Genomic DNA, 13127 nt, shown 5'->3' on the forward strand with positions numbered 1-13127 from the left:
TAATCTAGAGACAAGAGCCACGTAGCAGGCATTGGGAGTCTCAGTTTAATTTTTTCCCCTATTAAAAGCTATGTGGTAATAAATTGAGATTAGTGCTATTGATGTAAAGGAGGATGCAGGTGGGAAATCCAAAGTCATCTACATTGGACAGGCTTATTTAGGATCATTAAACCCAGGTCACAACAGGGTGGCTTCTCTGACTGACTCTTGGGCCAGGATGTTTGACTATAATGAAAACATCGGCCCATTCAAAAGAAACTGCATTCTGGAAGGCCTATCACAAGGTGCAGGTGGATGAGATGACTGGTCCCATAAGGAATGTCTAAGCAAGAAGAGATTTGACACTTGAGTCCATAAATAAGGTGAATGGAGGAGCGGCCAGCTGCTTCTCCATGAAAATGTCCCTATTCTGCCACTCACAGCCCATGAACACAGAGGGGTCAAGCTAAGGCATACATGATTTTGTGGTCTGTCCTGTAAAACCAAGGACAGAGACAAGACTGTTGGGTCTTATTCCTGTTTATACTAGGTACATGTCAGTTGAATGGCTTTCTATAGTTCAGTTTCCCCATCTGTAGAAGGCCTTCTTCTAACCCACAAAGCTGGGAGGCCAGTGCTAGCAAGCAGCCTTCTGGGGTGCAGATGCAAGGTGGAAAGAATGAGTCAAATTTATGTTGGTGGTGAAAAGCTCAGACAGGTTTACTGTTACGTAGAATGTGGACTAGCTGGTTGGGTTAGCATTCAGCTCAACTCAGTAAAACTGCTTGGGACAACAGTAGCAACACTATGCGTCAGTTAAGCACCCCTCCCTTTCTACAAGAAACAACTTGTGCAGTACTTCTATTTACTCCCCATATACCCAAGTGTTCATGACAATGCTGACCTACTTTTCTGTTTAGAAATCCATTTCTACTTTTCTTTTTGTCAAGTTCATATATCTGGCATCTTTAGTTCTTCCCTTATTTTGGCACTTGCCCTCAACGTTATTTTGCTCCTAACCTTCCCTTTTTTGGGACCAGCTTCTTTGCTCATTAGTGTTTTCTTTTTTTATATATTTCTTATTAGGTCATTCAGCCTGCTGCCCATTCTTCCCAAGCTCCCTTTTGAAGCCTCAGTTTAACTCAGGCTTAGCATAACCAAAACTCCTGCAATGGCAATAGCAACTAAGATCCTATCCAGGAAACACACACATGTACAATGTTAGACTGACCAAACAACTTCCCAATGGCACTTGTGGCAAACATTAGTTACCTTAAGCCCTCACCACCTAAGGCTGATCATTATAGCCCAGCTCCCAGTGGGACAGTCAGCTAAACTTCCACTGCAGGCCTCAGGAATTTACCGTAGCATATGCTGGACAAGCATGATGTACACAAATGCAGGGTGGAGGAAGCAGCCCTCTGGTTTATTCTACACTAGGAAGTTTTGCTGACCCACAGGCCACAGCAGGCAGAACCCTCTGCTCTGCTGGCAAAGTTACTCCATCTCTGCCAAATGGTCTAAGATTTCTGCTGCTGTCTGGCAGACTTCTGAAGGCACTCCTTTGCCATCAGCCAGCTGCTATGGTCCCTTCAGCATTTGGTGCCCTTTCAGAGGGCATTTCATACCTGGTAGCCCAGCAGCTTCCATGGAGCCACATGAAGCCATCATGTGAGTGTGCACATGCTCCAGCAATTTGGTGGTCGTGCCTGTTGGCTGGCGTCAGGCATTCTGCTACTGTGTAAGATGCCTGCACTCAACATTTTCTTCTTCTGTGGGGTCTTGTATCTGCGTGAGGGGTTTTGGAACTGGAACTCTGGAGCTGGTCACAGCTTGGAGGGGGATGCAATAATTGTATGCTGAGTTTACAATAGCAGAGGTCATATGCTAAGTCAGTGCTTAGCTCCTGGGTAAGCCTGCACACACATCATTGTCACCCTGTTCCTCTGCCATGTGTATGTTTATGACAGGCAGTATATTTCAATGAATGGAAGAGGTGGTTTTGCAAAGCCCAATTATTTATAGCCTCCTTAGCAGCTAAAAAGTGCCTATAGGAAAAACAAGGATGTCGTATGCATAGGGCAAGAGGGCCCCATGCAAACAGGCTGTTTTCTTATTGAGTACAAGGGGTGTGGTATTTTAGACACTTCCCAAACCCAAGGACAGGAACCTGTGATGGGAGCCAAACTCCACTCTTAGATACATGATTCATGGCATCTCATGGGAAGACCTGCCTCTTCGTGGTTTATTTGCTCTGGCAACAGGTTGAGACTTGGGGACTGCAGTTTTGAATGAAGGAATTTATCCAACTTGTTGATTAAGATACTTCTCTATGATGAGATAAAGGCCTGCACTGGTAGGTGACCTCTTGGCCAAGCCCAAATTTTTAACCTCTCCCCAGTAGTTTTTATGCCAGATTACATGCCACCTCCCCATGTCTGCCTGTGCATCAACAACAGTCCAGAAGATAAAACTTTGCGGAGCCCTATGCTAATTGGCTCCAGCTTCCTATATATATGAAAAGACAGCTCTCCCTGCTGGCTCAGCTTCTTAGACAAATAGCTTGGCTTGGCTAAACAGCATCATGATATAAGAGGAACTCTTGCACCCAATAGTCCAATAAACCTAAAGGATCTTTAGTTAGGTACAGCTGCTAAAAAGATAAAGTCATTTGGTTGCTGTGATTGACATAACCAGGATTCCTGTCTGGCCTTGCTCCCACCTATCCCTTTCCTCTTGACTAAGGCTGCACTCTTTCCTTGCTTGGATTGGCTTGGTGCCCAGGGTGGCTGCCTCCCACAGGGAAAGCGGTGACTTCCAGTTGCTGCTACCACCATAATCACAATAGTTCAGATGCAGCTAAAGCTGCTATTTTCAGCCCCCACCCTTGTTGCCCTGCCCTAATTACACTGCTGGGCCAAACTGTAAGAAATACCAAGCATGAAAGATTTGTAGATAATAGCAAGTTGCTGCCCTGTCCAGCTACAAAGCTGCCACAGAAAATTAGTCCTGGTTTAGAAAGAGATGTGCTTTCTTCTACAAGCTGAACTGAACAAATGATCCTAGCCTTGTAATGATGAATCTCTGGTGTGGAATGCTGCCAATATAGCCAAGCACTATATGCTCCCCCCAGACCAGACAGGAGACAAAATGAAAGCTTGGGAAGGGCAACAACACTCCCTCCCTTCTGCTAATTATGCAGTGGAATAAGTCAATTAGGATCAGTAAAGAGGAACAGGTGATATTCCCTCCTGCCCTTGGGGAGATGCCCATAGTATCCACAGTGCACTCTGCCCCTGAAAGCCAGTGGCATGAGGAAGTGATCTGCTGTCCCTCATCCCAAATACAATTTGGCGCTGATGTGTGGGGATGGCAGGGCATCTTAAAACCAGCCCAGGAGAGAAAAGTTTATTACCAAATGAGTGTAGGACTTCACCAGGACTCTACAGATACCTTGATACTCTACACACCTGTAATGTGTAGCCACTATCTAGTTTGGTTTGTATCAGAATCTGGACAGAGGACACATGACTAGTGGCAACTGTAATCAAGGACAAAAGGTGTGTTAGTTCACTGACTTTCTCTGGAAGCTACTGGTGCTTGGCATCTGAGAGCCAGACCTAGATATTTAGGGCTTTTAACCTGCTGCTGAAAAGGGCCTCTGAGATCATCATGTCTAGTCATTTGCTTCCACAGGACACTGCATCATTGAATCTCTTCCATAAACCGATTAATCATTATCTTAACTTTATTTTATTTTATTTTTTTACAAGGTGGGTTTCACTGTGAAGCAACCCACTTCGTACTCTGTAAGGCAAGAGAAAGCAGAGGGAAGGAAAGGCTAATGAAGTTGGAACAGAAAGAAAAACAGAAAAACGGGGTCCAAGAAACTGTCCACATAAGTTAAAAATAAAAAGAAAGTGCTTTAACATGCTCCAGTGGCATTACAACTTGTATTTCTAGCTGTTGCTCTTTCTACACAAAGATGTGGTCCCTATTATTTACCTAACTTCTGTGGAGATATTTCAGCTTCTTCTAAAAGATTTGCCTGTAGCCCCTAATTGAAGTGGTTCAAGTTAATCCCCAGTGCAGTGGTTTCCAACCTTTTTTTCCACGCCCCAGTGGTGGGGGAGGGGAGCTCCCAGCATGGCTTGTCTTTTCTGTGCAGTGCTGCCGGCATTGCCCCTGCGACCTTCATTTGGGTTGCAACCCGGGGTTGGGAACTGCTGCCTCAGTGCATACAGTGAAGGGGCAGCATTCAGAGAGGATTCTCAGGTAGGCTTGAAGGGGTCAAAAGCACATGCCAGACCATTTTGAAGAAAATGGACTAAATCAAGACACGAACTCCTGCCAAAAACCTTTGGGAGGGAGGAACCTCTTGTCTAAGTGTAATGTATCTGACTATAAGGAATAGAGCAGTGGCAATTAATAAAAACAAGCAAAACCTCATAGACCTGGAGCTGCCTTTGAGGTACCAGAGGTCTGCCTTGTGAGAGATAGCTTATGCTAAAAAAGGACAATCATAGGAATAGGAATAGGAAAAAGCTCAGAGTTCTCCTCAAGAAGAGGCATGCTGCCAAAGAGAATGCACTGCTTCAGGAAGCATGCCCCAGCATACACCTAGGATTCATCCTGACACTGGACGCCATCATGCATATTCAAAAGGAACCTAACTCTACCCATTAGACTGCTGCCATGGGGGCTCATAAGGCACCCCCATCTGAAAGTGTGCTGGTACAAGTGCCCAGAGTGCACCCCATGCCACGTGCTGCTCATGCCCCCAGAAAGGGCTGAGGGACTGTTTCTATTCACAGAAGAACTGAACCTGGTGGGAGGGACTCTGTACACCTGTAAGGGGCTGGGAGCAGGGCAGAACGATGCTGTACAGACCTAGAAGTACCCTAAGAGCCGGAGTGGCTGTTCAAAGCAGCACATCCTAGTGTAAAGAGGTTTGTTCTGTGCCACCACCTTAAACATTTCTCTTTGTTGCCTCCCACCCCACCAACCTGTGCTCCATGCCCATCACATGCAGCCACTGTGGGATTCCCCACTTACAGCTCCATGGGAAAAATATAAGGGAGAGTCCAGTAAGGCCCTCAGTGAGAGAGACCACCCCACTCATCAAGGCACTTCAACTTATCCTTAACTGTAAGCACCTGTGCAAATCCCATTGACTCCAGCGGCATTTAATGAGGTGCTTTAAAAAAGTCAGTGTGTACTGAAGAGTGATTAATCCAACACTAAATAAACATAAAGTAGGTAATGATATATCAAGTGGACACACTGTAAACAGTCAGGAAGTGAAAAGTCATGATCCTACAATAGTTTTGAATATACTGCTTTATGATTTGTGTTTGAATGTCCAAACTGGTATATACTCTACACGGAAAACAGGAATAAAAATGTTCCAACGCACACAGTGCAACAGAGTCCACATTATGCTAAGAAACTTCAAGTTTATCGCCTCATGACTTTTTGCAAAGCTGTGGAAATGCAAAGCTACACAGAGACAGTTTTTACATCCTGGTTCCAAGGGTTGGATCATCAATTTTATTTTAATTTTAAAGTGAGGCCTATAGCTATCATTGGGAGTCTGATGTGCCTTTAAGCATGAAAGGAACAAATACCAGGGCTGAGTAGGAAACAGTTTTCTTATCCCATAGGAATTTAAAGTTTGGAATATTTTTCCTGCCCCAAATTGGGATGAAGAATCAACATATCTTAAATTTCAAAACATACAATCATTAAAAACACCATTACAAATTTAAACGATTACAAAAGAATGCTTTGACAATTCAGACACTTCTTCATTTTCTTCATAATGGAAAATTTGTCAAAACTAATCCTTCCTGACAACCAGTTTTAGTTTCAAAGAAGTAGTATTTTAAATATTTTGTTAAGCAATGCCTGACCAGTCCTGGCAAAAAACTCAGAACAGCATGTGAGAAATGATAGGTGTATTAAATAGAACCTCTTCACCTGGTTATAAGAGTCTGTTTTCCTCCAGCTCTGTGTACTCAAGTGCTCTGCACATGCACACAAATGCTAAAACGGACTAGGGCCTAATGCAGTTAGGCACTGGCCTTCTATTCTATGTCATCAGGACTCAGCAAAACGGGGAATTTTCAGCAGCAGTTACGTAAATTAAGCACCTCTGAAAATTTGACACAAGCTGCTTACTGCTCTGGAAGTGCCAGCCATCTTACAGTAAATCCCAATTTTCTTTCAATTTTTTATTACTCATTTCCCAGGTGATCTGATGGACAGTGGCTAACCAAGTGTCTTTTAGTGCTTGATGACCTGCTGGGATTACAGCATCCTGATCTAGCTGGCTTGCTCCAGTCAATGGCTTTGGCCAATGGATGTAAGAAATGCACACAGAAAAAAGAAATATACCCATGCATCTTTCTGGAAAGGCCATTTGATTTGATATTTTATTTTGCTACAAATACTCAGTATGAACTTTCAAAACATTTAGAACTTTCTCCGACTCATTTCCCCCTCATTTGACCATGGCTGTGATCCTGACTGAGGACTATTTATACAGCCATGTTACAACTGTCAAAGTGGAACTGAGTTTGAAGTCATATAGAAATTTATATAACAGGAAAATTCCTGTACACACACAGATATATCTTTGCCTCATACGTAGTAGTAGCAGCAAGCCTAGCTGGGGATGCAGCCCAGTCTGCAGGGAGAGGACTGCCTCCCCTAGGGAAATCCTAGCTGGGGTCTGGAGGCAGGGAGGGGAGTTAAACAACCCTTCCCCTGCTCAAACTTACTGCTGGCTGCAACTGTGGACTACAAATCCCAGAGTCATCATGAAGCAGGAAGAGGAAGTGATGAGCAAACCTGCAGAGTCCTGCTGCTGTAGTTCTGGACTGCAAATCCCAGAGACCTTGGGGGCAGCAGGAAGAGGAAGTGAACACACAGCCAGAGGGCCATGCTCTACCATGTCCCCCCCCTCCGATTCTTGCCTGAGCCATTGCAGGCACGTGGCTGCATGTCCTGGATCAAAGGTAAATGTCTGTTCACTTCTGTTTCAATGTAATCTGTGCATCTTAGAGTAACCTGCAGACTGAATCAATTCAGCCTCAGGCTTTTTGAGTGTCTATGCCTAGTCCCAGAGACAGGGTTCAAGGGGTCTGCAGGGTATAATGGGGTGTTGTACTAGTCCCTCTATGAAGGGCTTGAGTTTCACTCCCTGTGCCCAAGATGCCCACATGCCATACTGTACCTTCACAATCTCTTGAGCTATCTGCCTTGTTTTGTTGACATCCAGGACAATTTTTGCATCCCTCACCACTGAGTAGAGTGTCCGACCTTTACACAAGCTGAAAAAGGAAGAGGGGGAGAAAAATAAAGACATTGACACAACTGCCATCAAGATATGTCACTAAATCCAAACACAGATTAAAAGGCAGAAGCTATAAAAAGGACTAAAAATAGAGATGGTATTTTGGCTTCATATCAAGGCAATGACTACAGGTTTTGGAATAAATCTAAAATCTCTCCCTCCCGCCCCATACTTTGGCATATTGGGAGGGAAATCTCTCTGCTTTCCAGCATATTTAGCTAGCTTCACATTCATCCAGTGGTATACAATAATCCTTGATTTTTTGTTCCCTGTTTCCTAGTTGTGACAAAACCGTTCAGGCCTTCTAGCTTCAGACTTTTGAGCAGAGCTGTCCATCTGTATCTGCATGTAGGATAAAATTCTCTTAGATGTCGAATGAACCAGAAGAGGAAGGAGGGAGGGGAAAGAGAAAGAAAAGCCAATGCACTGTACAATGTCCTTCCTTTTGTACCAATTACAGTAAAATCTATTTACAGAGCCTTAATTACCAAAGGCAGCTGGAGGGGGAGAGGGGCATAGAAGCCAATTAAAAATATATTGACATTTGAATATCATAATGGAGTATGTGGGTGGATTCTGCCTCGACTTCCTCCCACAAAAAAGGGCTTTTTTCCCTTCTAAACCCACCTACGCTCATTACAGGCAACTTGAGAAATAACAGACTAAATACCTGTGCCTGGATAATAAACCATTTAAAAAAACCCAAAAAAACAGAAAACCTCTATTTAAACAGGCTTCAAGAATCACAGATGTTAATTTGATCTTATTCCAGTTAATGAAACAAAAGTTGTTGCTTTTAATTACTCCTCACTCCCACCCACATCATCCTTTCTCCTTTAATCGACATAGGAGTCAGCAGCCTGACACTTCGGCATCACTATCAAAAAATTCTAGATGGCATTCTTAGTGGAAATGTTTGCCACACTACTATTGTTTGGGACAGATCTCAGTTTAGTGCACAGGCTTGCCTTGTACAATACAATCAGGGCAAGTAACATGAAACTTCATATCTAATCAATCTATACCACTTAATGTCTCATTTGGAGCACTATGGGACATGGAAGCACTAATAGGCCTGGAAAATGAAAGGTCTCAGAGTCTGACTTCTGAGGCAAGAGAGGTAGTCAGGATGTGAAAACTTCACAGAACATGATTGCTTGCATCTTAAGACCAGTCAGACAAAGGAGTAACAAATGGGTCCAAAGAAATGCAAATAGTAAATCCAACACCCTTAACCAGGGAATGGAGAGTGGAAACTCTACTGCTACATTTCTGAACAGCAGGAGGCTCAGCCACAGCAGCTGTGAAGAGTACCACACTGGGTCATTTCATCAGAGGGCAAGTTCACCTGGATTCAAGTCTCAATTAGAGTTGAAGCACAGTCAACCACTGTGCAGGGAGCCCCAGATCAGTCAGGTTTCCTAGGGGATGGGACAGACCCTTTTATTTATGTAGGTTTTATGGTGGGCAAGATGCTGATGTTGGTTTTTCTCTTATTATCATTGAGCCATGTTATCTTGTATCCCCTGTTACACTGTATCAGACAACAGTACAATACAGAAGAACCCAGATTCTTCCCAGTGTCAGGTTCCTTACCTCCTGAAAAGGTGAAGGTTGTGAACTGGGGGTATACAGAGCTTCACCAAATAGCTGCATGGAACTACTGAGATGCTCCAGGCTTATTTCGCAGTGATAAGTTGTGGAATTAAGGACAAACTATTCAACTGGTGGCTGTGGCTTTTGTTTCAAAGTATGCAGCTTCTCCTATCATCTGCATGGGACCGCTGATGAGCTCAAGCTGATCAGAGAACAAGTGCCCTTTGAAGCAAAAAGCACAACAACCAACTGAGCAGCTCAGCAGCTGCCTTTGGTGGGTATTAGATTTGGTGGGAATTAGGGTATATTAGCCCAGGCAAACCACTATGCTAATGCAGCTAAAATGCTCCTGGTACCTGAGCTAGCTTGGATATCTCTATAGAGCACTAAGATCTCTCTTAGGGAGAGATGTAAAAGAGACCATTAAGTAGGACAGGACTAAGAGATAAAGAGCCTACAGGATAAGGACAAGCAGCCTGTAACTGATGTACTGCAGAAGGGGAAGCCAGAGGATGCAGCATAGCCAGAAGGGTGAGCAGAAAAGGATATCTTCACAGCAGCATTTTAAAATGACTTGAATGAGGCAAAGCTGCAGTAGCCATGGCCAGAGAGGAAGGTGCATGCTGGTCTTTGCCTGAGCACAGATAGGGAAGACCAGGCCTCTGAAATCTCGGGTAGGATGAAGTGACGAGATATAACCTCCATACTCTGTTCCAGAGAGAAGATCAAGTCAAGGCTGAGTAGGGCCCAAAAGGCCCTATCAGGGATCAGAGGCTCACTTTGCCAGGTACTATACAGAGAAAGTGTACCCCAAAGAGCTGAGCACCTAACTAAACAAGACAAAGACAGAGGAGCAAATGGAAAGTGTCAGGAAGATGTGAAGTGACCAAATCACAAGATACGTTAGTGACAGAGGCATGAAAGAGAAATTAATTTACTGAAATCCCATGCCAGTGCCTGAGCCACTACACTTTATAATGAACGATCAGAAGAATAGTTGTGTTGTCACTGGGGTTGCAGAGGCAGATAATATGGCATGATGGTGGGGCATTCCAAGGTATGACTGCAGCACATATCAGGGGAAGGGGGAGAGACATGCCCAAGCTATCTTACATGACAAATGCACTGGAGATGCAGTGGCATGAATTTGGATGAGTAACTCAGTTTTGTACCCAGGATCCTGGGCAGGTTTGTACAGCTCACACTGAAGTCCATTACCAGTCTTCACTGTTTTGGTACCTTAGCAGGTTAAATTAAAGCTAGTTCATGATCCCTGCTTGTCCTGTAATCATGCCTTTGATTGTGGTGCAGATATAGTCTCAGATTGTTAAAATCTAAAGGAGTGAAAGAAACATCATCCTCTGGCCAAAGCACTGCAGCTCCACTGGCTAATGACAGGGCTCATCAGTACCAGAAGTGGTGGCAATGACATTTAGCCTTAGCAAGCCTTTGCAAATTATGCAACCAATGAGACTTTCACCAAGCATTTTTTTCAGGGTGGGGTGGCAGTTGCTCCAGTGGGAATCGATGAAACAACCTCACAACAGAATTAAAACATTTTATCTTTCCTGGCTTTTGCTGAGCCAGTTCATATCACTAAGCAGATGGGCTCTCATACAATAGCATGATTGCAAAGGAAAAATCTCTTTCAGTAAGAAACAAGCTGGGGAAAGGAGGAAAATCAGTGGATCTACATCAGGGCGGGCAATTATTTCAGGCGGAGGGCCGCTTACTGGCAAGCTGTTGAGGGCCAAAGGTAGCCGCATCCCTTGACAGGTGCCCCACTCCCTGATCACCATCTTGGAACCAAAAGTCCCACCCCTGCCTCTGGCCACCAGAAGTCCCTCCCCCTTGCTCCCGGAAGTACTTCTTTCAGCAAGGGGGTTTGCCATCTCAGAACCAGAAAAATACCGAATTATATTCTAAAAATCGAACATCTACTACAACATTCATTAATTTGATTTCAAAAAATATTTTTGGCTGGGATTTACTTGTGTTTGCATAGTGTGCATAGAGGTGATTGCACGATAACTTAACGAGAAGTCTTACTCTTGTATATTGTGGGGGGTATGGGTTGGTGGATATATGTTTGGGATGCTGTGGGTATGTGGGGGAGGGTGTGGGCATGTGTGTGCGGGCTTGTTGGGGGCTGCATAGGTGTAGAGGTGGGTGTGTATGGGGCTAGGGGGTGTGGGGGTGTGTGGATATGTGGGTGGAGGAGCATATGGGGTGTGGGTGGCTATGGTGTTTGTGGGGGGCTGTGTGTAGCAGGGAGGGTAGCTGGGCAGGGTTGTGGCTTGTGTGGAGGGGGGGTGGCTAGAGTGTGTGAGGAGGTGTGGGGTGTGCATGTATGTTTCTTGCCCCCACCCCCTCCACCCTGACTCACTGCCCTGGCACCGTATCCCAGCTACACAGCTGAGACCACAGGGACACAGCAGGAGCTGACCTGGCCTGGCTGGCACCGCACAGAGCCAGTTGAAAATTGCGGGGGCTGCTGCTCAGTCCTGCAGTCCAGCGATGCAGCCAGGAACCATGTGGTGCAGGAACAGCCGGTGGGTGGGCAGAAAAGCAGGGAAATTGAGGCAGCAGGCGGGGGTGATGAGTGGCAGTGAGTGGGTGCGCAGGAGTGCAACAGCTGAGCAGGAGCACAGGGCTTGCACTGGGGCCAGGGCTGGCAGGGGCTCTATGGAGCCCGGCTGGCTTGCTCCTCTCCCTGGTGGTGCAGCCCAGCCCACACTCCTGCCACCCTGCTCTGGGTGTCCACCAGCCCTGGCCCAAGTGTATCAGAGCCCACCCCACACTCCCGCCCAGCTTTTACTGGCATAATCTAACCAATGTGTGCTGATAACCTATACAAAGTTCCATTCCCAGGTGATTAGGAGCATCAGATGTGGAGCCCAACTTCAGATCATAATAAGGTGTCCTAGAAGTAAAAAAAGTTATGTATTTTCCAAGTCTTTGGGTCTGGGCAACATGTGCTGGGGAAGGAACTTTTTGGCAGAAGAGACCTTAGATGATAGTTTTGTGTTTGACTCCTTGTAGCACATGCTCAGACACTGTTGTGCTGGGAGGGACAGGGGGTGGATAACCACACAAAGCTAGCTAGATAGATAACGACAAAGAACAGCACAGAAGACTTAGCATATAAATGCAGTCATAAAAGGCGAGGAAGGCAATAATAATAATCTTAACTAAAGTTTGGAGAAGAGCCCAGTTTAGTGCATACAAATGTTCGACTTCCTACTGTTTGTAAACTCCTGAAAAATCATAAGACTGAATGTGAAACTATGTTAAGGCCAATTGTTTTTTTTTCAGCTGAGTAGAAGTGAGACTCTTCTTGAAACTGCTCTCAATGTTCCAGGCTTACTCAGAGATTACATGGTGAATATTTGGAGCAGACATACTGTGCTTTTGATTTAAAAAAAAATACAGAGATTGAACTCCCACACCAAGTGAACATTAGAACCCATTCTGAACTACAGTGTGGCTATTGTTCCACCACAGTTAGTAGTTATGGCCATTGACTGGCTTTTACTCCGAAGGCATGATCTAAACAGGGGAAAAGGAACCCCTGTGAGTCATTAGCACCAGAGAGCCATTAGTCTGTATCTGAGACCTATCAAACTGGGAGTTCTGGCGGGGGAAAGGACCAGAAAATGCTGCAGCTGTTAGCACAGAGCAAAGAGAATAAGGTTTTTTGTCTGTAAACTCCAGCACCTGCTGAGGGAAGAGACCTGAAACACTACTGAATAGCAGAGACACAAGCAGTAACCCCCCTGCCATCCCTCCACTCCTCAGCACTCTCCTCTTTGCACTGCTTATGAGTGTGGGCAACAAGGGCTGGCTCTCCTGCCGACTTTCCCTGAGACAGACATTGCCATCCTACAAGAGGGTGAGTCACTGAGGCCAAGATGGCCTGCGGCAATCACATGTGCTGCCAACTCCTCTGTGTTCTTGTGATGGCATTCAAACTGAACAAACCTCTCCCGCGAGGCCTGGAGAAGTCCTTGTGCTTGTCACACAATGACCTGTCAGAGATCCTTACCTCTGACTGAGAATTAGACAATAGTCATGCCTAGGATACTCAAAAGGAGTTAAGTGGCCAATTCCTAGTGATGAGTGGGAGTTGGATGCCTAAATGCCCTGGGCAGCTTCAAGTATCTCAGACAGCTTGCTGAAAGACATTAGGCTTGAT

At 45.2% G+C, this 13127-nt stretch overlaps 1 protein-coding gene across 1 annotated transcript in view; it reads right to left on the reverse strand.

The window, feature by feature from the left end:
- Positions 1-13127, reverse strand: part of KSR2 (kinase suppressor of ras 2) — a 291041-nt gene that overhangs the window by 38636 nt on the left and 239278 nt on the right. The window contains exon 16 of the mRNA XM_090063955.1: positions 7217-7313. Within this exon, the coding sequence (XP_089920081.1) occupies positions 7217-7313 (97 nt within the window). The remainder of the gene's footprint in view (positions 1-7216; positions 7314-13127) is intronic.

Source organism: Crocodylus siamensis, chromosome 9 (genome assembly GCF_052110815.1).
Source record: "Crocodylus siamensis isolate JL-2025a chromosome 9, ASM5211081v1, whole genome shotgun sequence".
Taxonomy (NCBI): Eukaryota; Metazoa; Chordata; order Crocodylia; family Crocodylidae; genus Crocodylus; species Crocodylus siamensis.